Source organism: Dermacentor variabilis, chromosome 4 (genome assembly GCF_050947875.1).
Source record: "Dermacentor variabilis isolate Ectoservices chromosome 4, ASM5094787v1, whole genome shotgun sequence".
Taxonomy (NCBI): Eukaryota; Metazoa; Arthropoda; class Arachnida; order Ixodida; family Ixodidae; genus Dermacentor; species Dermacentor variabilis.
In genome coordinates this window covers 28,795,250-28,817,159 of record NC_134571.1, presented here as the reverse complement: position 1 = coordinate 28,817,159, position 21,910 = coordinate 28,795,250, and the positions used below count along the sequence as shown (strand labels likewise).

Sequence of the window (21,910 nt, the reverse complement as noted above, 5' to 3'; positions counted from 1 at the left end):
GATAAGAGGCGGGCGCCGCCGGCGCGCGACCGTGTTTGTTGAGACAACTGCAAACATAATTACGCTGCGCCGCCAAGCAAAAACACGGAGCGAGGAGGTGGGTGGCTTCGTGCGTCGACCGCCGGAGCTGCCGGCCGAACGGAACCACACGCCGTTCGCTGCGCCGCCGCTCTTCGGCGCCCAGTGCGACAATGGGCTCTCTCTCTTGAATGCACAGGGTGTACGCACCGCTGTCGGAGAAACAAAGGGGCGACTGCCGGCGCGCTGGGTGAGAGGAGGAGACGTGTGTGCGTGGTGTAGTGTGAGCCAACTACGCGTGCGAGTACGCGAACGAGGCTGCGCGCCCATTGAGACAGCGCGTTCTTCCGGAGAAGGCAGTGACGTAGCCAGATATTTGTATGTTTTTTTTTTTGCATGAGCGGCCTGATTCAGAGTGCCGAGCCTTCACACAGCGTACACCGTGACCAACACGTTTGGTTTATTGTTGAAAGAAGAGGCTGTGCGCAAGCGCACACCTATTACTGGGAAACGCCATTATTAATTTGCGTAACGGCGGTGTAACGCCTTTTCTAGGCTTTATATAGCCCGATAGCCCACACGCGGCCAAATGCTTATCTGTCTGCACCGAGACATAAAAACACATGGGGGTATAGGCATTGGAACAGTAGTTGTGCAGTTCAAAGCACAGCAACGTTATCAAATGAAAACTAAAATGAATGTAGAAAACCGACAGGACGAGCCATATCTCACTAGGAACGGCCATCATATCTGATTGAGGCACATCTCACATAACCGTGCCGCGCGGATTATACGACATGTACTAAACCTAAAAGGTCCTACGTTTCACAGACCCGCGCTCGATCTTATGACATCGTTAAAGGAAGCTCAAATCAGCACTGTCAATTACTCTATTAAATAAATCAAGTGCTATCGATTGCTCTATGTATGCACATACGCGAGCGACGAGCGAAGCGCAGTGGTCACCCTGCACGTCGTCAGACGCCAATGCCAAGGAGGCCCCCCCATTCTATGCAAAATGAAACAGATCCCGTCTTCCCGTGAGGACATCAGGGCGCTAGTCTCGCATATCGGATGGCGAAAGCAAGTTGGTTCGTGGAAGGACGCGGATCGTCAGCACATCCCTGTTTATCGCATCGACCCTCAGTGCACCTATCCCCCGGAGACGGGGCAATCCCGTCGATGTCGTCATTCATCGGTCGATGCTTCGTCTAACCTACACCAGTGTGCAACGAATGAAAACTACATTGTGATATCAGAGAGTTTTAGTTTAGGGGACGCGAGCCGCTTGCGTCCCCTAAACTAAAACGCTCTATTGAGCAGTGCTGTGTCGCTGTCGCCACTACCACGGCGCGATTAGCAACAAGACTTGGTATACGTGGACAGTTACAGGCTGGCGATTTTTTAAGGCCTCGGAGACGTGTGCGTGCGCGTGCGCGCGCGCGTGTGCGTGCGTGAGACAGACAGTACTTTAGTAGACTGGGGTAGAAAGAGAAGAAGACTACGATTTAAAAAATATATATATAAACGGAATGCGGCGGTTGGAATGCTACGGCTTTGCAACAGTCGATCGGTTGTGCGGAGAGACTTTCTTGTGATGATTTATGAAATGTACATGCGGCCAATATTGAAGTTTGGATGTGTTCTATACCCACGTGCGCCGGCAATCAAATTACATTTTCTTGTACTTCTGGAACGGCAAGATTTAACGCCTGTGCCTTGATTTACCAAGGTTCGTTGCCAAAAATGTACTATACCTAGAAGTAAGTTTACCGTCTCTTTTGTGTGATTTCGACTATTAACGGCCCAAACATTCTTAAATATGTATGATTTTCCTATAAAATTACAAAGAATTTTTGTTTCTGAGCCTGTACTATTTTTTAAAATCTTGCTTGCCTCGGTTCCACACTCCTCACGTCGTCTTTGTACATACACTTGTTGATCCCTTAGATGTACAATCATGTGAGATCCTTCCTACTGGAAGCGTGAGAGAGAATCTCCAGATTATATTTAACGATATACATCCAAACAACGCGAAACACCTTTATTTCAATGTATTAAATTGGCTATTAAAAATTACTTATTGCTAGATCTAAAAATAAACGCCGTGATAACGACAGATGCTTCGCAAACAGAAGAAAAATCGGGAATTGGAATTTTCCGCTTTTGACTGGTAGTTCTTTTTAAGATTTCATCATTACATACCAGTATATTTAGCTGTGTTTCTGGCGATTTCATTAGCTCTACGGGAAGTGAACTCATCAATATCGGAAGTTGTAATAGTAACGAATAGTAATAGTAACGTAATATATATATATATATATATATATATATATATATATATATATATATATATATATATATATATATATATATATATATATATATATAACGACGGGTCAATACGTACTTGTACGTGACAAATTACAGGTCACCAAAACTGCTTGTAATTAATGACATTACTTTACTCGGGGGTAACGTTCCCTGTAATTCAATTTCTTCGGTAACCAATTTTATGTCACCACTTACTTATTTGACGAGACGAAAGCGGCTACAGGCGACGCAGCTTTGAGAACTCCGATTTGGCGGAAACTGCAGGCACAGAATGCCCGCAACCGTGTCACGCGGAAGCCTCGTGGACGCACTTGTTCAGACAGGCAGACGCGGCAGGTCACGCAGCCTCATCGCATTCTGCATCCCGCCATGGTTTCGGGTTTCCGTAAGGGCGTTAGTTTCTACGAGGCACGAGCGCCACCAGGTCATAACGCTCGTGTTCAGCGCGTTTAACTTTCGCTTTTGCCGTTCTTTCATTGCACGTAGTTCCCGACCTTTGTTCGCTAATTTTTCCCGTCCGGTGTTCGTGCGTCACAGTACCGCCCTTCCCTCCAGCGCGCACGTCGAGCGAGTTTTCGGTGTAGCTAGGTGTTGTGATAGTTGCTCAATTACTTTCGCGGACCAGTAATTGGTCACTGTGAGTCAATTACATCTTTAATGAAGCAATTGCAATCTGTTACATTTATTTTATATAACACGTAAATGTCTGCACGTCACAGGCTAATGTCACGGCCCTCACTGTGCGCTTTTTTACGATGTGATGAGTGAACAGTAAATTTACCTGCAACGCAGGTACCACGCACAAGCTCACCGTACCTGTATCGGCCAGAGTTTCGTCCAGCCAACAGCGTTTGATTCGGCGTTCACGTCACAGAAGACCAGTGACGGTGTTGGCCGGCGAGACCACTGTAGTGAGGACACGAGCGGGAAATTCAAACTGCTCAGTTTGCAGCACCTATTCAATGGGAAGGACCGAGGTACAGAAACATATTTTGACTTGTTTTCACCTCGTTTAAGGTCTTGTTTTACACACCGTAAATAACAGACACGGCTACCGTGTGAGGCCCAAATTCGACTTGGCACTTTAGCGTTTTGAAACATGTTTTTGTTCGCTGCTTCTTGTTCTGTACGTCGCTTTTCATTTAAGAAGTGGAGCAGATATATTCAGAAAAATTACCTCTGAAATTCTCATTTGTATCGAGAGATTCGTCGGCGCAATGCCCTGTACTGCCAGGAGAGAGAGAGAGAGAGAGAGAGAGAGAGAGAGAGAGAGAGAGAGAGAGAGAGAGAGAGAGAGAGCTAATAACCGCGCTTTATTTGAAGGCCGGCTAGGAATAAGCATGCACAGCTAGTTCGCGAGCGAGAGGAAAAAAAAAAAAAGAAAGATAAGTTGATGAAGGACATCGAGGCCCGCTCCACTCTTTTAGAACGGGCAAATCGATTACTTGAATTACACTTTTAAGCGCGACTACCGAGACGCGCATCGGGCTGGAAACATCGTCATTGCTACTCGTTGTACAAGTTATGCGCGCGTTATCATATAAACGAGTTGCAAAGGGACCTGAGTTACGCTGTGTTTCACAGGCAGCTGTCCAAGAAAATTCGTGCAAATCTGAAAAAATAAAAAGTAAGACAAAAACAAAAGTGCTCTACCCGTTTAGCTTTACGCCATGCAACAGTTGCGGTTTGTTTCTCTCTTTAGCATTATTCGTTTAAAAACCTTGTGGTTTTCGATTTCACTCCTGTGAACCAGGCAAGCACCCCTACTCTTTCAGCATGAACAGTTTGGAGTCTGTTATCACACGGCTGTAAGTCATCATGAACGGATATATATATATATATATATATATATATATATATATATATATATATATATATATATATATATATATATATATATATATATATATTACACAGCTGCCGCTGTAAAGGGCGCATGTCTTGATCAAGACCTTGAACCTTTTCGACAGCCCGCACGGCGCATTCGCCGTGCGCTGTCTCATCCAAGACGGTGCCGCTCCATCTAGCCAACATGCGATTGCGTCAGGCCACCACTGCAAGGCCCCCGCAAAATAACGAGCAAGGCGGCGCTCGCGCCAGCTTGCGACGGGGGCGACGTTATGGCGCAACGCTGGCCCGACGGTGACTGAACGGAAACCCGCCGAAAAAGACGTACGGCGCCGAGAAAACGCCGAAGAGCGCCACACATTCGGTTCGCCGGCTTGCACGTACAGTTGCGTCACAGTTAATACCACGTACGCACATCTGTGTAACAATATAGAGCTAAATTGGCGTAACGCCTAAAGCTTTGCAAGCGGGTCCTTCCTCTCAACATGTTGAACAAGATAAAATGCTAGATATTGGTACATCATGTATACATAAAAAAGAAAAGTGATAGAAAGGAACCTTGCTGATTGCGTAACCGTGTCGTTAATAATGGATCCATTGTTCACATCCGGATTGCGTGTCCAGAGCAGGGCAACGTGCGTCCAGTTTAAAGGTCACGCGTTCGGCTTAAACTAACTTTCGCCCCCGTCGACGAGTTAACGAACGGTCGAACCCACACAGGTGCGACCACGGGCGACAGGTATATATATTGCGCAGTATTGCGTGCCACTCGCTTTTCCCGCTCCATTTTGCACATGCGCAAGGTTCTCGCACACCGACTCCTGGCGTGCGGCCAGTTGCTGCGTGACGCACACGCGCGAAGTGAATAAGTAATGAGCAATCAGACTCGCGTGGCAGTGCGGATTATACGAGTCCATCCCGTTCACTCGTGAAGGCAAGCTTAAACAAACAGGAATTACGCAAATTTTTCGAAGCTATTAACTTGGGGGATGCCCTCTTTTACGATCTAATTAGACGGGGGAATAAAATATACCGGCGAATGTGGCCCAGTCAGTAATTTTCGCTATACGGACGACGACGTAATGATAACGAAAGCTGCGATGTTTTCGAGGCAAAGAGAACTTTCCACAGCTGCTGCGATTACAGCGTCAACGCACAATGGCTTCCGTCACCGAGAATTAGTACATACTAAAATAAAACTGATGAGAAAACACGTTGTGGCATCCTTGGCTATCACTGGCCGCCAAGGATAACACAAAAAGTTTGCATACTTCCCCAAGATGCCAACTTGCCGGCCATAATTAACTGAACCCAGAAACATCTTCTGTTGTCTCTCACTAAGTGTATACGCTTTAGCTGCGGACAGCGTCTTACTGCGAAAGGTTAGCTGTTATATGCTCCTGGCTATATTGGGTGCATCCGAAGTATAGGCGCGTCGTCGGCGTACGACCCAAGAGTTCGAAACATACGTATTCGCATTACATGTTTCAGCGGAAGTACTATTAATAAAAAAAAAAAAAAAACTGTCGTCGGCTCTGACAAAAAACTTACCAAAATATTTGTTTTTCATGCTTTTTGCCAACCACTGCACGTATGAGGCAGCGCCGACGGAGTTCGAATTAACAGCAGCGGCATGCTTTCGCGTCAGAACGAGCTTTTCTTCCAAAGCAATAGATTCAAGGTTTCTTGCCGGGACTTTCCAGTGTGTTAGAATCCGACTTGCACACGCAACAGGAAATAATGCCCCTTTCAAGCGGGCAAGTTAAGTGCACTTACGGGGAGTGCACTTCGAGTCCTTGAGTGACACTTAAGGCTATGCGGTGCTAAACGAAAAGCAAAGTGCACTCGAGAGAAAAAGAGCGAGAGAAGAAAAAAAGAAAGACAAACTAAAATCGTGTTTTTTTGAAGATCTTCAGATTAAAATAAAAAAGAAAACCTTCTAAAATGTGGTTGGTTTAGTAGTATCATAAATAAATAAACAATCTTAACAAAAAATTTAATTTTTTATTATAAGATTGTTGTAAGTCAATGCCGGCGAAGACGAATGCCTGGCCAATTTAGAACGAGATAGTGGCGTGCGATGAGGCGGCATTTGATCCTGGTAGAACAGAATATCAGCGAGTTCTGTTCTGATATTGTTAAAAGCTGTTCAACAATAAAATTAACTTCTGTGTCCTTTACCTATGCATTACATTCTGTATCGTTGAAACCGCTGGCGGCGAGGCTACGCAGTTGGCCAGCAAAGTTCACTCCGTGAATGCACTCCGACCGGAGGGCACTCTTCAGCGAGTACACTCCGCTTGCGACGTTTAGATTTGGGAAAGTGCACTTAACTTGCCCGTTTGACAGGGGTATAGGTAACCGATTACAATTACTTTATTAAATAAACGTTATTGATTACGGTGATCAATTACTGCTCCATGAAATTGAGCAACTACCAAGTAACCGATTACTTTTACGTTACTTTCCTCCCAACGTTTACTGACATTGCGCAAAGACTAAACAGAACGAGCAGGCCTGGTTCTTTCAGTGCGTTCTGTGCAGTGAAATTCGCACGTCGTTAATCTTCCCTAACAGCCGCTTTTCAAAATTTTCCTCGGTCATCCGTTCTCGTCCGCCCACTTAGACAATTTAATTAAGCCGAGCTGTACTTATCGCTCGCAACTACAAAGACTACATAATTTGTAATCTATTTGAATGTCATTCACATATACAGAATCGCTAGAGAGAAGGGCAGTGCCGTAACGTACGAACACCATGCGCACGCAAGATTCAGGTTGCTCAATGCCGCATTGCTCGGGTGTGGTCCACTCTGAATCACTGCTCTTTCCACTGTTGCTGGGGCTCGGCGAAGGCGCTCCCGGTACGGGCAACGAAAATCCTCCGTAGGCGATTTTTTTTTTTTTATCAATTTCCAGAGTGGCTCTCGCTACTGAGTGGTAGCGCGGGTTCACGTTGTCGGTCACCATTTCGGTTAGCATTCAGATGAAAAAGTTTGCCTGTATGGACATGCGCATTTGCGTCAGACGACCGCGAGGTTTCCGCGGTGGTTCTCGCCAAATTCAAGGGCTCGAACCTGTGTCGCCTATTACAGCTTGTCTCGTCAGTAAAGCAACTAGCTAAATATACAGTTAAAGCTAAATCAAACGAAACCACATTTTACGAAGTTCACGATCTAATGAACAAATTTACATTCACCGGCAGGTACCCATAAGGTTCAATGTTATCAACCCAACCAAACGAAACAAACTTGGCCGAGCTCGATACAACGAAGTTTTTCCTGAAATGAATAAAAAAAGCGATTTCTAATTTTGACACAAACGGGTTATTCTTCGAGCGTGCGCTCTAAGGCTATCGCGTTAAAACATCTATGCACTATGGTCACATCCCTAGAAGAATGGACACTAGGGCGAGTTGGTGTTGGTTTAATCTTGCAGGGGCAGCGCAAGACGACGAAGACAAAAGGCAGGAAACAAACACGCATTTTTGCCTGCGCACTGATAATGACGCCATCGATGGGAGAGCACTCGAGTATGCGTTGTAGTACATAATTTTGCGTGCCTTCTAGTAAGGTTAGTTCCGAGTTAAGCGTTGTCCTGTGTTTCCTGCCTTTCGTCTTCTTGCGCTGCCCCTTCACGGCGTTCACATCCCTAGCTTTACTTTGACGAGGCTGCGCACCCATACACGGAACAGCCAATTCAACAGCGCCTCGGCAGGGGCGGCGGTGGTTGCTTTCGTTAGTTCATGGTTTATGCGATAGATGGCTGCATTTGCGGCAGGTACAATGCTGCAGTAGCCTTTGCGTGTTGCTACGTTACAATTTTAGATTTGCGAAAGTGCGCTTGATTATGCAGTTTTCCCCCACCTAGGGAAAACAGAGTTTTTTAAGCAGCAGCTTGGTGCTCGTGTGCTTCGTGCATCGTCTTTCGTGCTCCACTTGGGAGTCATACTAGACTGTTGAAATGTATCTCCTGTCGTAATGTAAAATAATGCAAATAAACCCCGTACTCCTACTTCCCGAAGAGAGCAAGTTCCTCCCTACAACCACGTCCCAAGCGTAGGCGAGTTGGACGACGGCATGGGGCAGCTACCACATATTCCATGCCCGACTACAACCCATAAAACAGGTAGCCAGGGGTCGGAACTGCCTCCCTTCAACGTCTAAACCTTACAACTGGTTGCCAGCGATGGGATTGTCCTCCAACTCTTACAACGCTTTTTTAAAGCGTTCTGCGGAGTGCGTAGTTTACGCAAGTTTAGTTGCTAGATTAAGGTACGTGTCTTGTATGGACTAGAGGAATAAAAGCGAGTAAGCGTGATGAAACGCTTGCGTACGACGGAAGTAAGCGTTCTGAATAGGGACCACAAAGCTAGCGTGATTGTGGTTACGTACCTGTGGAGTTGCCCAGACTGTTGAGTGATACCAGTACGTGCGATAAGTACGCCACTGCGATAGGGTAACAGGCTGCTCGTGAAGTTAGGCTGCATAAGTTATGTTCGGGTATTGGTGGTTGAGAGCCTCGGGTTAATTCTGAGTAAATCTTTGCTCTTGTGCAGCGCGTCGGTCAGGTCTGGTTAAACTCGGGGGGGGGGGGGGGGGACGTGAGCGCTCGCTTTGGCGGCACAAAATTTTGGGATCAAAATATTGGGTTCCTAGTTGAGCAGGTTACGTTGAAATTTCAAGTGCGTAGTGGTTGCAGGGAGCAAAGCCATATTCTTGCTCGCGAGCCATTCTCTTCCTGCCCAGCGGTTATCAGCACTGGCCAGTCGAGATTTTCCGGGACATGGAGGAGCTGTTACGATCGGCTTGCAGGGGTACTGTGACCTACAAACCTTCAACGGCCCGCTGCAGTTGTTTCGATCGTCCTGCGGGGGTAGCGACCTTCGAACCCTTCCTGGCCCGCTGCGACGAGTCGTTTTGCAGAGCCAACAATGCGCCTCTTCGGAGATTCGGCGACGTCAGCAAGGCTAGCCACGTACGGCGGACCTAGTATTGCTACTTGATTCGCTGTCGCCTTCACGGTCTACTTGGAGCAAGAGGACTCCTGGAAAAGGGGGTTTTGCGGTGCGTTTTCGCGGGCCCTAGAATTCGTCACATTCTGCTGACAGTCGCGGCGGCTACCTGAGAAGTCAGCTCTGGAATCAAGAGGCGCCCACTGGGGTCAAGCATGGCAACCCATGTGTGTGAGGATCCGCTCACCTCCGTGTGTTCTCTTCTTCGTGATTTGGGAAAGTGCGCTTGATTATGCAGCCCATTGGGAGCACGGCGCAGCGTATTGGGGATGGGGTGGGGAATGAAAGATGAGGGGAAGTCAGGCAGCATCATCCAGGGGCGATGGCCGGCGAGCGAGGCAGAGGCCCATGGGAGGCCGAAGTCTAGTGGCGGTCAAGGAGCCCGTTTGTTTACACATATTCAAACAGGCTTGCCAGTGCTGGAAGGTGGTAGCAGGCCGGGAAGGGCAGGTAACCAAAGTGCGGAAGAGTGTGTGAACCCTCCCCTCAAAGGCGGACCGACTACGGTGACGTTCAACGGCAGTTTTTCCTCCCCTAGGGATCCAGGGAGGACAGATGGTTTTTAAGCAGCAGCTTGGTGCTTAGTCTTTTGTGCACCATTTGGGAGTCATGCTAGACTGTTGAAATGTATCTTCTATCGTGATGCAAATACTGTAAATAAATCCCGTACTCCTAGTTCCCTATGAGAGCAAGTTCCACGTCCCAGGCGTGGGCGAGTTGGACGGCGTGGGCCAACTACCACATATTTCATGCCCGATTACAACCCGTACAACAGGTAGCCAGCGCTGGAAACTCCCTCCCTTCAACGTCTAAACTTTACAACAGGTTACTAGCGATGGGACTGTCCTCCAACTCTTACTTCACCTCCGCCTGGCATTGCACTATCTCCGGGATCGGCCCACGTTCTTTGCTTACGACACGAAAATTTCTTTGGACGGTAGAGGTACACAGCTTCGCTGCAAAGACGCTGGACGAAACGCAAAGTTATGGAATCACCGCGGGCGGAGCTAATTTTGCCTAGAGCCAGTGAAAACTCTCTAGAGAGCGCTGCTCCTCGCACGCCGAGCCGCCATGCAGCCATCCCGCCGGCTGTCGGTCTCGCATATAGATGCGCGCCGACGAGCCACCATGCCCACTGCAGATGCCCCGACACTCCCTCCACCGTCTGCAGATAGATCCTCTCACTGCGACAATTATATGGACACTACAAGCGGACGTGTGCCGTCGCCGTGACGTTCCGTATATATTTAGGTATATGTATGCCACGCCCTGCTACGACATGTAGTATGTGTGGGGTTATATTGCCGCACCATTCATTCTATCACAAAGTTGCTTATACCAGGTCTTATTCTTGATATTCCTCAGAATTTTGAGTATGTCAGCCCACAAGCTAATTTCATGAAACAAACCACCGACAGCGCATGCCTTTCACCTTTAACCGAGTTCAAACTTTAAAATGATGAAATTTCATTGGCGCGTCTGCGCACTATATCCGGTTTCGGCCCACGAGATCTTTGAACCAACCCGATACAGAAAAGTGGTCGCAAATTCGCTGAGACGTTGACATTTATTGGTAACATACATGAAATTGTCTGATGGCATGATTCAAATGGAAGCCCTAACCGAACAGCTCATTTTCACTTAGTTTACGTTTACTTAATTTTGCACTGGCACTACAGTTACACGAGTCTTACACATCGTGTAATACTCTAACACGTTATCATTCACTGCTACGCCCGTATGGCGAAACCGCGATTTTTTTTTGGATAGCGCCGAACCGAGCGCATCTACAGCTGCGTTTACGAGGGTAGCGTGTTGCAATCTTTAGGGCATCACGGCAACTACTATGCGACAGCGTTTACAAGCGGTGCATTGTTTTTCGTCCGGGACAAGCTATTTGCGTTCCACCAGTGATTGGATCAGGGCACACGGTGGCAGCAGCCTCTCTCGCTTACATGCACCGCGCGGGATGATTTAACCAGTCTCGAAGTAGCCTATCCTGTCTCAAAAATGCGATCCGCCTTCTTAACGCATTCATGTAAATGCCGCCTATATTATGGAATTAAGCAAATAATCGCATGCCAGTTTTTTTTGTGTGCGTGCGTGAGAAATTGTTAAAACAAACGCCACAGCTCCTTTTACATTTGAGTGAGATACTAACTTTACCAACCCGTTCGCCACCCCCCCCACCATTAAAGAAAAAGAGGAGAGAGAGAAAAAAAGGAAGGAAGCTCAACCAAGGGTATACACGTGTGGACGCTCGTTCGATAACCGACGTTCGCACATTCATTCCGTTTAGCGAAAGCGTGTGCGCCGCCAGCTGAAGCGGCGACTTACTTAAAAAATAAAAATAAAAGAAGTGGGGCAAGGACGCGTCGCCGCGCGCGGCGTCTCTTCGCTGTGCGACCTCAATTTGCGCACCCCACTGCCCACACCCCAGACTCTGAAATCGATGGCCCAGGCTCCACGCGATGCCGCAAAAGAACGATCAACGCGACCGTAACCGTTGCTTCGCACAAAGACGCGCCCGGTACCGAGATCATCACGCCCGGGGTCGAGACACGACCCGCATCGATTGCTTCCACGCGACATCGGTGGTTGCAGTCTGGACGAGACGCGGCGATATACCGTGCCAGTATCGCGCACTCGCCGAAGAACCGCTGCAATTCTTCCGGTAGAAAGCGGACACCAGAGATCGACTAAAGCAGGCTAGTTCCCCCCCACCCCCATTTGAGAGAGAGAAAAAAAAAAGGGGGGGGGGAACACAAGGGAACGCGCTTCAACGCTTTGCAACGGTTCATACAGCACGAGTAGTTTGTAGCGTCACGTAACCTGCGCCCGGCAGGCAAGGCAGGATTGGGATAATTTTCGATTCCATCTATGCGGTTCTTTTCATCTCTCGCTCGAGTGTCGCCGCTATCGCCAGCGGCATCCAAACGGTGCGATGGATATCGTTGCATCATTCCATCCCGGCACATCGCCGAGGTTCAAGCGATATAGTACGATATGTTCAGAAGCAGTCGTATAACTAGAACGGATCGCAGCTACCGGTGACACGGGCTCCTAAAATGCGTTTTGCAGGCAATATGCAGAAGGGTCAAGCAGTTACTTGTTGCAACTACACTGTCTGGCAGGGGCATTCGCAATGAATATGGAGTGCTCCGGGACATGCACCTGAGCACTCCGACGGGAAGTAAAAAACACGACCTAGCAGAGTAGAACTTGTAATTAGTGGTGGTAATGCACGATTACTTGTAGCAGAAGGGCACAAATGTTTTCTACGTGATCTCTTAACGCAAAAATGTTAATGCTAAGTTAATGGTAAGTCAATGCCCCAGGAGAGCTGTCTGCATATACTGAAATCAAAACGAAACCAACACATAACTTATCTAACGCTATAGCCCCAGTTGAGTAGTTCTACTTACACTAGTGTTTTATTGGTTAAATACAATGGCCATTTCTGGGACGGTGAACGTTATGATAACTCTGCTCCAAACTTATGCCACACTGTTCTTGATTTCATTATATGCAACCTATTTAATGCTAATTATGATATAACGCAAAGTGCTACAAAACTAGTCTTCTGTTAGCTAAACACAAAACTGCAAATACAGGAACTTAAATTGAGGTACTTTAGACTAAATGAGAATTCAACAAGTTATCACTCTTACAGCCAACATGTCAGGCAAGGTATATAGTAGAGGTGGGTAAATGTTCAGTTTCAAATACAAATTGAATATTATACTAATTATTTGTATTCGAAAAGGAACTATTCAATATTTTCAAATATTTGAGACTTACAAAATATTTTTAAACAACCTGCAATTGTTCTTGTTTCCTCCATCTGCTAAACAAAGTATCACAAATTACCAGCAGTGAGAGAATGAAAAAGTCTGCAATGTAATGCAGAAGCAAAATGGGCATTGCAAGCTTTGTTTACTGTTTCACAACAAAAGCCTACATGTCAACTTGCTCATAGTACATCATTTAGTGCTTTAGTAGCAGTTTTACCTTTTACGCTACAACGAATGATGTCTCTCATGCAATTGTCGTTTTTATGTATGTTTACGGCACACATTGTCCAGCAGCTTTTTAAGGATATGTCTTCTTTACCAAGTTCATACTAATGTAGAGTTCCTGGGATCTGGGCATGTGGCCACTTTCATCTCTGAAATTAGAAAAATTTGGGCCTGTGGTGCACACAGGACAACAATAAGTCATGAAAATGGAACTTGTAAAAAGAATGACACAAAAAGTTAGCACAGAACTATGCACTGGGCACTAATGATGTGCAACAATCACGAAAGACTCAAATAAAACACAGATGCACTTGTTGAGACTGTGCGCGCCTCAAGCCAGAACCAGAAGTATAGATTAAAAAATTTAATTCTGAGGTTTTACGTGTGAAAAACCACAATTTGAATTAGGCATGCCGTAGTGCGAAACTTTGCATTAATTTTGACCACCTGGGGTTCTTTGATGTGCATCCAATGCACGATACGCAGGAGTTTCTACAATTCACTCCCATCGAAATGTGGCCACCGCACATGGGATTCAATCCGGCACCCTCAGGCTTGGTAGCGCCACAACACCATGGCGAATGAAAGTGTGGCTTTACTCGGCGAAAAATGTAGACCAGCCTCGGAGATAGTGCAGTCTAAAAAGAAAGAAAGTGAAGTAAAGGTTAAAGAAAGGGGTTTATGTGACAGTAAGATGATACTAAAGCAAGGTAAGGTGCTGTAGACGAAGTTATGGGACTTAACAGCAGTGGACATTGAATAAAAACAAGGTCTACAGAGGAAGCCTTTCTCTCCTCACAATTAACAAACATAGAATAATGTGAAACAACAAACCGCATGGTAGACTTGTGCACCTCGGAATACCTCCTATTTCTTCAATGTCAACCGCTGTTGACTTGCCTCCCTCCCTCCCAGCCCCCCAAATGATATTTTTTTAAAGCTTTTTTAGGGCAACCATTTAATTAGCGTTTTTGGAATGCATGTCATGTAGCAGTCATATCTTGAAAAGCTTCTTTGAAAACAGGCTCTAAAGCTATTGAAAGGCTATTCCACCAGTACTCTTATTGACAATCAGTGATCTTGTGTTTAAAACGGATCATTTCTACCCAATAGTTAGCCGTCATTCTTTGCACGTCGGGGCAGGTATGGTACCTAATTATGCAGAAATAAATATCCCTGCTTTGTATATATGCATCTGTCTTTGACTATTCAATATTCAACACCTACTATTCATATTATAAAGACACGATTCAGCAGGAAACTATCCCAAATTTCCAAAACAGTTTGGACAAGAATTGCACAAGTGCAGCATGGCACTCCCATGTTGACTATGTGCAAACATTTATGTATGCATTTTGCCCATTGGGCAGAACAATGGCTTCTGCCTTCGTCACAGATGTTTAAAATGTATCCCACACATTTGATAGATCTTGCATTAGACCTTAAACATGTGGTCTTGTTTTATTCTAACAAGCATTATGTTTGAATATGTAGTGTTCACCACTGATTTATTGTTGCGCCCCTATGCAGTGCCCATTTGGGCCTTTAGGGTATCAGTAATAAGAATACCTGTTCTGTAGATTCGGCTAATATAAAGGGACTGCGGTAGGAAAATGGGCTGTAAATTAGACGTCAGTCATTAGGGTTGTCGGTTCTGGCATATATATAATTTATTACTGGGAGCTACTACCAAGTTTAACATGTGCCTCGTCGTTTTAGAAGTAAGCAGATGCAATGCAACGGATTTTGCTTGTGTACTTGGAAAAATCTTCAGAGTTCAGGTGCAGAGCTTACAGTTGCAGGGCAGTGAAAGTCATTGGAAAATTATGCATTTTCTATGTTTTACTGCAGTCCACCTTTTATGGTGCTGATGGTGCAAGAAATGCATTGCCTAAATTTTCAACACACCAGTTCGGGCCTTAAGCATTATTGATGAGGGCTGTCCTGCAAATTCTTGGTTCAGTATAAAGTATGACACACAACGCAAACAGGCAGGCACCCTGTAGTGCCAGCAATTCAAAATACGATTTATGACTATCAAATGGATTAATTGTGGCAGCTCATTGTATTTGCTGACCTAAGCAGGTGAGCTATAATAAAGGAACAAACAACCTTGCCGTTACTGAATACTTGACCCAGCAAGGCCTAGAATTAGTACACACTGCTTAACATGTAACTGCTGCATCAGTAGACTATCTCCTAACCAACAACACAGCAAAAATACTGCCTCCATTAAGGTGTGATCGAATGGTTTGAAGTTGGTCCTGGGGCTAGTAGGGCTGCCAAAGTCCTATGAACACCCCAATTCGCAATTAACGATTCAAGGTTGAACCAAACGGGGAAATATTCGATTTGTCACTCGATATGTATTTATTTACAATACAGCACCTGCATTCTCACACCCTATTCCAATCTAAACAATGCCCCTGCACAAAGTCTTTTCAAGGATCAGTCCTAAGACTGCGCCTATATAATAAAAAAATGTAGATACCGCTTTAGGATCGGGAACAGGCTTAATTTGCTTCGCACAATACCGTGGACTGTTTCAGCCAGTCCTCGACTGTTCACAAAGCCAAGGTTATGACCCACAGTGTAAACTTTTATAGCAATGAGAATAAACCTCCAAATTCCTGCCAAGATAGTGTTGGTCTCTTCCAGCACGAGACAAACCATTGCTGAAGTTAGTTCAAATTAGAAAAGAATGTTGCCCACCAATCTACATATTAAGCAGAAAAAAAAAAAATCATTATTAGCACCACTGCAATACTGTTAAAAATGAGTATCTGCTGAAGGATGTGTTTCTTAATTAGCAATGTCAGAGTGGTGGTTCCTTTTACTCCTGTGGATTTTCTGCTCTAGACAGTACTCTATAATAAGAACCTGTGCCACCCACCGGACATGTACTGTCCGTTTCCCAAGGGTAAACATCTTAAATAACCGGTATGCACTTTTCTCGCTGTCCGAACATTTTTTTTTCCATAACTGGGCTAAGTGTGTGAATGCTGGAACAGACCATACATTGAAAAGTGACTTCAGTTCATTTACCCCAGCTGCTTTCTCCTTCTCAGTTAAATCAAGAATACAAGACAACACTCATGTCACCCACAAGAATAAAAGCAGTGAACAGGTCACACACAGACACAACAAGAAGTGCATCAGGTTAAAATAAAGTGAAGATGATAGTTTTATTCTTCTGTGTATGTGACATGGTGACACTTTCCAATGGAATGGGGATGTTGTAGTTAATGTGTATAACAACAGCAGGAGGAGGACAACTCGGCACACAGTGCAGCCCAGAGCGCGAAAGGTGGGCCATGCTGACTTTGCATATGAGGCTGGGTCTGGCCCGCCGTCCCAACCTGTGGGACAGATTTCTTGCACGCTAAACAGTGCAGTCCCCACTAACAGCTTACCGACAGTTTCTGACTTTCCTTTGTAATGCAATGAGAAAGAGAGGGATGAGGGAGATCTTGTACTCTTTAGCAGGGACAGACATGCAATGTACTGGCCACAGCCGCAGCACATCCAATCACGACACTGCCCTCTGCTTGTGCCTTGCTACATATAAAGGATACCCTTGTAACGCGTCATTCTGTTGCTCTTGCTTAGGGAAAAAAGGAAATAGAAGTCAGGGTAAGCACCATGGTTTTAGTATAACTATCACCTCGAAACATTTTTCCTTAAACACAGGCTACCTAACACGGGAACAAGAAATCCAACAGTTGCCACACAAATACTAAAGATCCTAAGTGCAGGGTCATGCTGCACCGAGACTTTAGCACGAAGCCAATGAGTACTCGGGACTGATTACTGCAGAGCACTGTTAAAATGTTGCAGCCAGCACCTGAAGAAAAACAAGAGCAATGATAAAAGGAAAAAAAAAAAGGTGGGGGTCTTTGAAGCGCATCAATTCATTAGCTAAATTGAAGTTCCACAACATATAAGAATAAAATTCGCGAGTCGCAAATCAAGAAGGACCCTGCTAGATCAACTAGCCTAGCCTGAAATGGAAGCACATGCACACAATGCTCCACGAGATGGGCAAATTACAACACAGGGGCTCTGCTCACCAAGGCTGCAAATGCCCTTAAAACAATGAGAGTTCCACTTTCTGCAACCAATTACTCATGCTTGTGCCCCATGGGGTAGTTCACTGCCTCATACTCCCGCCTAAAAACACTGTAGTGAAGCTCAACAGTCAACTAAGCATCCCAGCTTTAACAACGCAAAATAACTGCAAGCACAAACGGCCGCTGATAAAAAGGCACCACTTCCTAACCAGCACTGGGTCCAGCACATTGCAGATGCCAGCCCCCATTTTGTGGGCCGGAAGAGCCGGAAAATGGGATGACCCTGCATCCCCCACCACATGTTATGAATTGCGGCTCAGGGCTTTTGCTCTGGTAGAACATGCAGCTGTGTGTGCGTCTTGCACTCCCCGCCCTTGTCTCTCTCCTCAGTTGGCAGCCTCCCGGTGGCTTCAGAGTCGAGTTCGGATGTACACTGCCGAGGCATCATGTTCCGCGTAGCCGTGCTTTTTGGCATGCTTGAATACCTGTCGGAGAGAGGAGTAACAATGTACTGCTAGCATGAGATAAATAACCAGTTTTGATTATGCAGAAGCACTAAGTAATACAGCAGAACCTCGTTCATAAATTCTGAGGAGAAAAAGAAAAGAAAGAAAAAAGAAATGTGAGAAAAACGTGTTAACTGGGAAACGTACAATTCGAAGTAACTAAAAAAATTAGACTCAACTATTGTTGACACCTACGTAATATGAAGCATTGCGTGGATCATTGTGGCATCAGACACTGAGGCACATCGAGCTAGTGGTGCTCCGGTGGCACGAGACGCATTTTGTTTTCACATTGTGTGGCGTTTTAAGTGGGTGCCAGGAAAGCGAAAAGAAATTGAGCTGGTGGGCGACACCGGATGTTGCCAAAGTGAAATGTGATGCCCATACAGTCGAACCCGACTATATCGAACCCGTTTACATCGAATTATGCCATATATCGAACAATTTCTGGACACGATATAGTTACAATGAGTATATATAGCAAAAATTACGCATACATCGAACAAAACTAGTAGCGACTCCCGATATATCGAACGTCAAGCGGCGGAAAGTGCCCCCGGAAGTTGGCTTTCTCTCGCGGTGACGGGAAAAGTGCCCCCGGAAGTTGGGGCACTTCCGGAAGCGCGGCTCCATCCGGAGCCGGAAGCGCGGCTCCATCCAACCGCTCTCCCTACGTGACCGCGCTACCTCGGAGCCGCCGACACCCCCCTACAAAAAATGATCCTGGCCCGCCCGCTCGCAGCGCTTGCTCAGACAGCCAATCAGAAGCTCTTGTGCCCTCGTCGTGCAAGATGGCGTAAGTGCGAGTTGTCTCGCTGCGTATCTGATTCATTGTGGGCGCCTTCTCCCGCAGTGTTGCCGTGATGAAGCCGCAGAATTTGCCTTTCGTCGTGAAGCTCGAAATCATAAACCGGGTCGAACGCGGTGACAAGTAGGATGTCCCCGCAACGTACAAGATTCCGAGGTGCACTCTCGGCACGATCTTGAAGGGGGAAATTAGGGCTAAAGCGGCCTAACTCGCGACCCGGTGCCCGTAGTGCCCGAGGTGTACGCACGGCCGTGTGCGAGTGGTTCATCCAAAATAGCTTCAGCCGTACCAACTTCCGCGTGCTCGGTGATGACTGTAAATTCTGATTAATGCGACGAAGCCGTTGTTGTTGCCGAAGTTTGGAGCGAGCTGTCAGAATTTCCGGAAGCTGTTGACGAATCAACGGTGGACGAGTTTGTGAGCGCAAATGATGGTGTCGCGACCACGGGAGAGCCCGGAAACTAAGACTACCTTGCCGACATCGTGCCGAGCACAAGTGAAAATGGGCACTACGAGGAAAGCAACGACCGTCTTTGGCCCACATCCTCCGAAGTGATTGGTGCGCTCGCACTAGTCCGGTGCTTTGCGCGAATGCGGAATGTTGCGGCCTCAGCTGCTCAGACTCCTTAGACAACGTGGGGAAGTGCGTGCCTCGCACGCAGCGAAATTGCCCAAGCAGAAGAAAATGCAGGACTATTTCGTGCGAAACTAAGCTAGTTTATAAATGGTATGTGCTTATATGACATCCAATTATTTAGCAGGCTTATATCGAATTATGCTCTATATCGAACTGATAGGCGTTTTTTTGCGAGTTCGATATAGCCGGGTTCGACTGTATTCCACCGCCTGCAGCAGGGAACAGTGGTATGTTTCGATTATCACTTACTAAAAGTGTGCAATATGCTACCAATGACACTATGCACCACGCTCTGTAATATAGATAGGCGAAGATGCTTATCACAATAGGTTTGGTGGTGATAGCTGTGAATGCCACATGCGATGACTCTGGAAAAGATTTGCTCTTACCAAAATGAGAAACTGGGTGCACACCGGCTTTTTCACGTGAGACGGGTGGACAAGTATTGCGGCGAAGCTGCCGCAGCGGGCAGATACAGTTAAAGGGACACTAAAGGTCAACTTAATCTTAACTAATAATCCGGATATATTATCTGACATAACTCATGAAGCAGGCATCGCTGACCATGATGTCATAACTGGATGCATTAACCTTTGCGTGAGCAAAAGAATAATTACCAAAAAGAAAATAAGGTGTTACGGTAAAGCCAATTTCGACGCAATTAACAATGAATTAACCACATTTTCAGGTCAATTTCTGCATGATTTTCATTCCCGTTCCATTGAACAGAACTGGGTCCTGTTTAAGGCCACCCTCAGTTCACTCATTGACACCTACATTCCTGTGTTATCCATTTCCTACAAAAGCAGTTCTCCATGGTTTACTAACAAGCTTCGGCGGCTTAATAACAAAAAGAAAAGACTTTACAGGCAGGCTAAGCTGACTGGTGTAGCGAGTGCTCATGATAAACACAAAGCATGTGAAAAGGCTTATAAGGCATTACTAAAATCCACTCGCAAAAACTTTTTTCTCATGATTTACCATCCATGCTAAAAACTAATACTCGTCACTTTTGGCGTGTGGTGAACCCTGCAATTCGCACTGACATCATTCTTACTGATTCTTTTGGTGTTTCCATCAGCGATTCAGATTGCGCTCAACTTCTTAATGATACGTTTGTAACAATTTTCACTCATGAAAACATTAACTCATTGCCAACTTTAAAGACATTAGTGGGAATCACAATGCATGAGGTAGACATCAGTGAGGCTGGTGTTTTATCTCTACTAACCAATCTTAAAATGTCATCTAGTGCCGACCATCTAGGTTTCAACAATAAAATTTTAAAGAATACATCGCATAGTATTTGTCCTCTGTTAACAGCTCTATTTTCCCAGTCACTATCAACTGGTGGTATTCCTAATGACTGGCGCATTGCTAAAATAATACCCATTTTCAAATCAGGTGATCGCGCTTCTCCCCTTAATTATCGTCCCATCTCCTTAACCAGCACTATTTGTAACTTACTCGAACATATCATACACAGTCAAGTAATCAACTTCCTTGAAGACCATAACATTATTTTTAAGCATCAGCACGGTTTTCGCAAGGGCTACTCATGTGACACACAACTTGCCGGATTTATTAACGACATACACGCACTAATAGACGCCGGGTTCCAAGTTGACGCAATATTTTTAGATTTTTCTAAGGCATTTGACTGTGTTCCACACCATAGGTTGGTACTTAAACTTTCACAGCTTAACATTCACCCTACTATAATTGCATGGATCACCGATTTTCTCTCATCTAGAATTCAGTTTACATCAGTTAACAATTCTAACTCATGTTATGCTGATGTTACGTCTGGAGTTCCACAAGGCAGCGTACTTGGTCCTTTACTCTTTCTAATTTATATTAATGATTTACCCAGTTGCGTTTCATCTAAAATCAGACTATTTGCAGACAATTGTGTAGTTTACCGATGTGTAACAAGTAACACCGATAGCCACTTACTACAAACTGACCTGGACGCAATAAGTGCATGGTGTTCTAATTGGTTAATGCCATTAAATATTTCCAAAACTAAACTCATGTCTTTCACCAATAGGCCACGAATTCTAACCACCTACTCCCTTGATAACAACCCTGTGGAACTCGCAACTACTTACAAGTACCTTGGCATAAATCTTCAATCAAACTTATCATGGAATAATCATATTAACCTTACCCTTGCCTCTTCAAATCGTACTCTCGGACTTATTAAACATAACTTAAAAGAAGCCCCAATGCATGTTAAAAAACTAGCATACACAACATTAATCCGTCCTAAACTAGAATACGCGTCTGCCATCTGGGATCCCGAACAAACGTATATCATAAGTAACATCGAAGCCTTGCAGAACCGTGCTGCGCGATTTATATTTTCAGATTATTCACGTTACACCAGCGTCACCGCGTTAAAGAATAAAGCTGACTTGGACAACTTATCACTTCGCCGTAAAATTTCTCGCCTAACACTTTTCCATAAGCTTTATCACCATCCATCACTTCACGATGATTTCATTCAGTCACCAACAGTTATTTTTCCACGCCGTGACCATCCATACAAAGTCAAACGCATTAACTGCCAGTCATCCCATTATGCATCTTCGTTCTTACCACGCACAATAACTGAATGGAACGCCTTACCATCAGTCATTGCCACGGAACCAGAC

The 21,910-nt window shown here is 45.6% G+C and overlaps 1 protein-coding gene across 3 annotated transcripts in view; it reads right to left on the bottom strand.

The window, feature by feature from the left end:
- Positions 1-13,105: 13,105 nt before the first annotated feature.
- The window catches only part of Ndf (Nucleosome-destabilizing factor), a 139,737-nt gene continuing 130,932 nt past the window's right edge, over positions 13,106-21,910 (bottom strand). For 2 of the 3 annotated variants that reach the window (XM_075688482.1, XM_075688483.1), the window contains one exon: positions 16,388-17,787. In XM_075688482.1, coding sequence (XP_075544597.1) covers positions 17,713-17,787 — 75 coding nt within the window. In that variant the 3' untranslated portion in view covers positions 16,388-17,712. Of the gene's footprint in view, positions 13,871-16,387; positions 17,788-21,910 lie in introns of those variants that run through there. The other variant, XR_012827325.1, reaches the window with a different exon arrangement.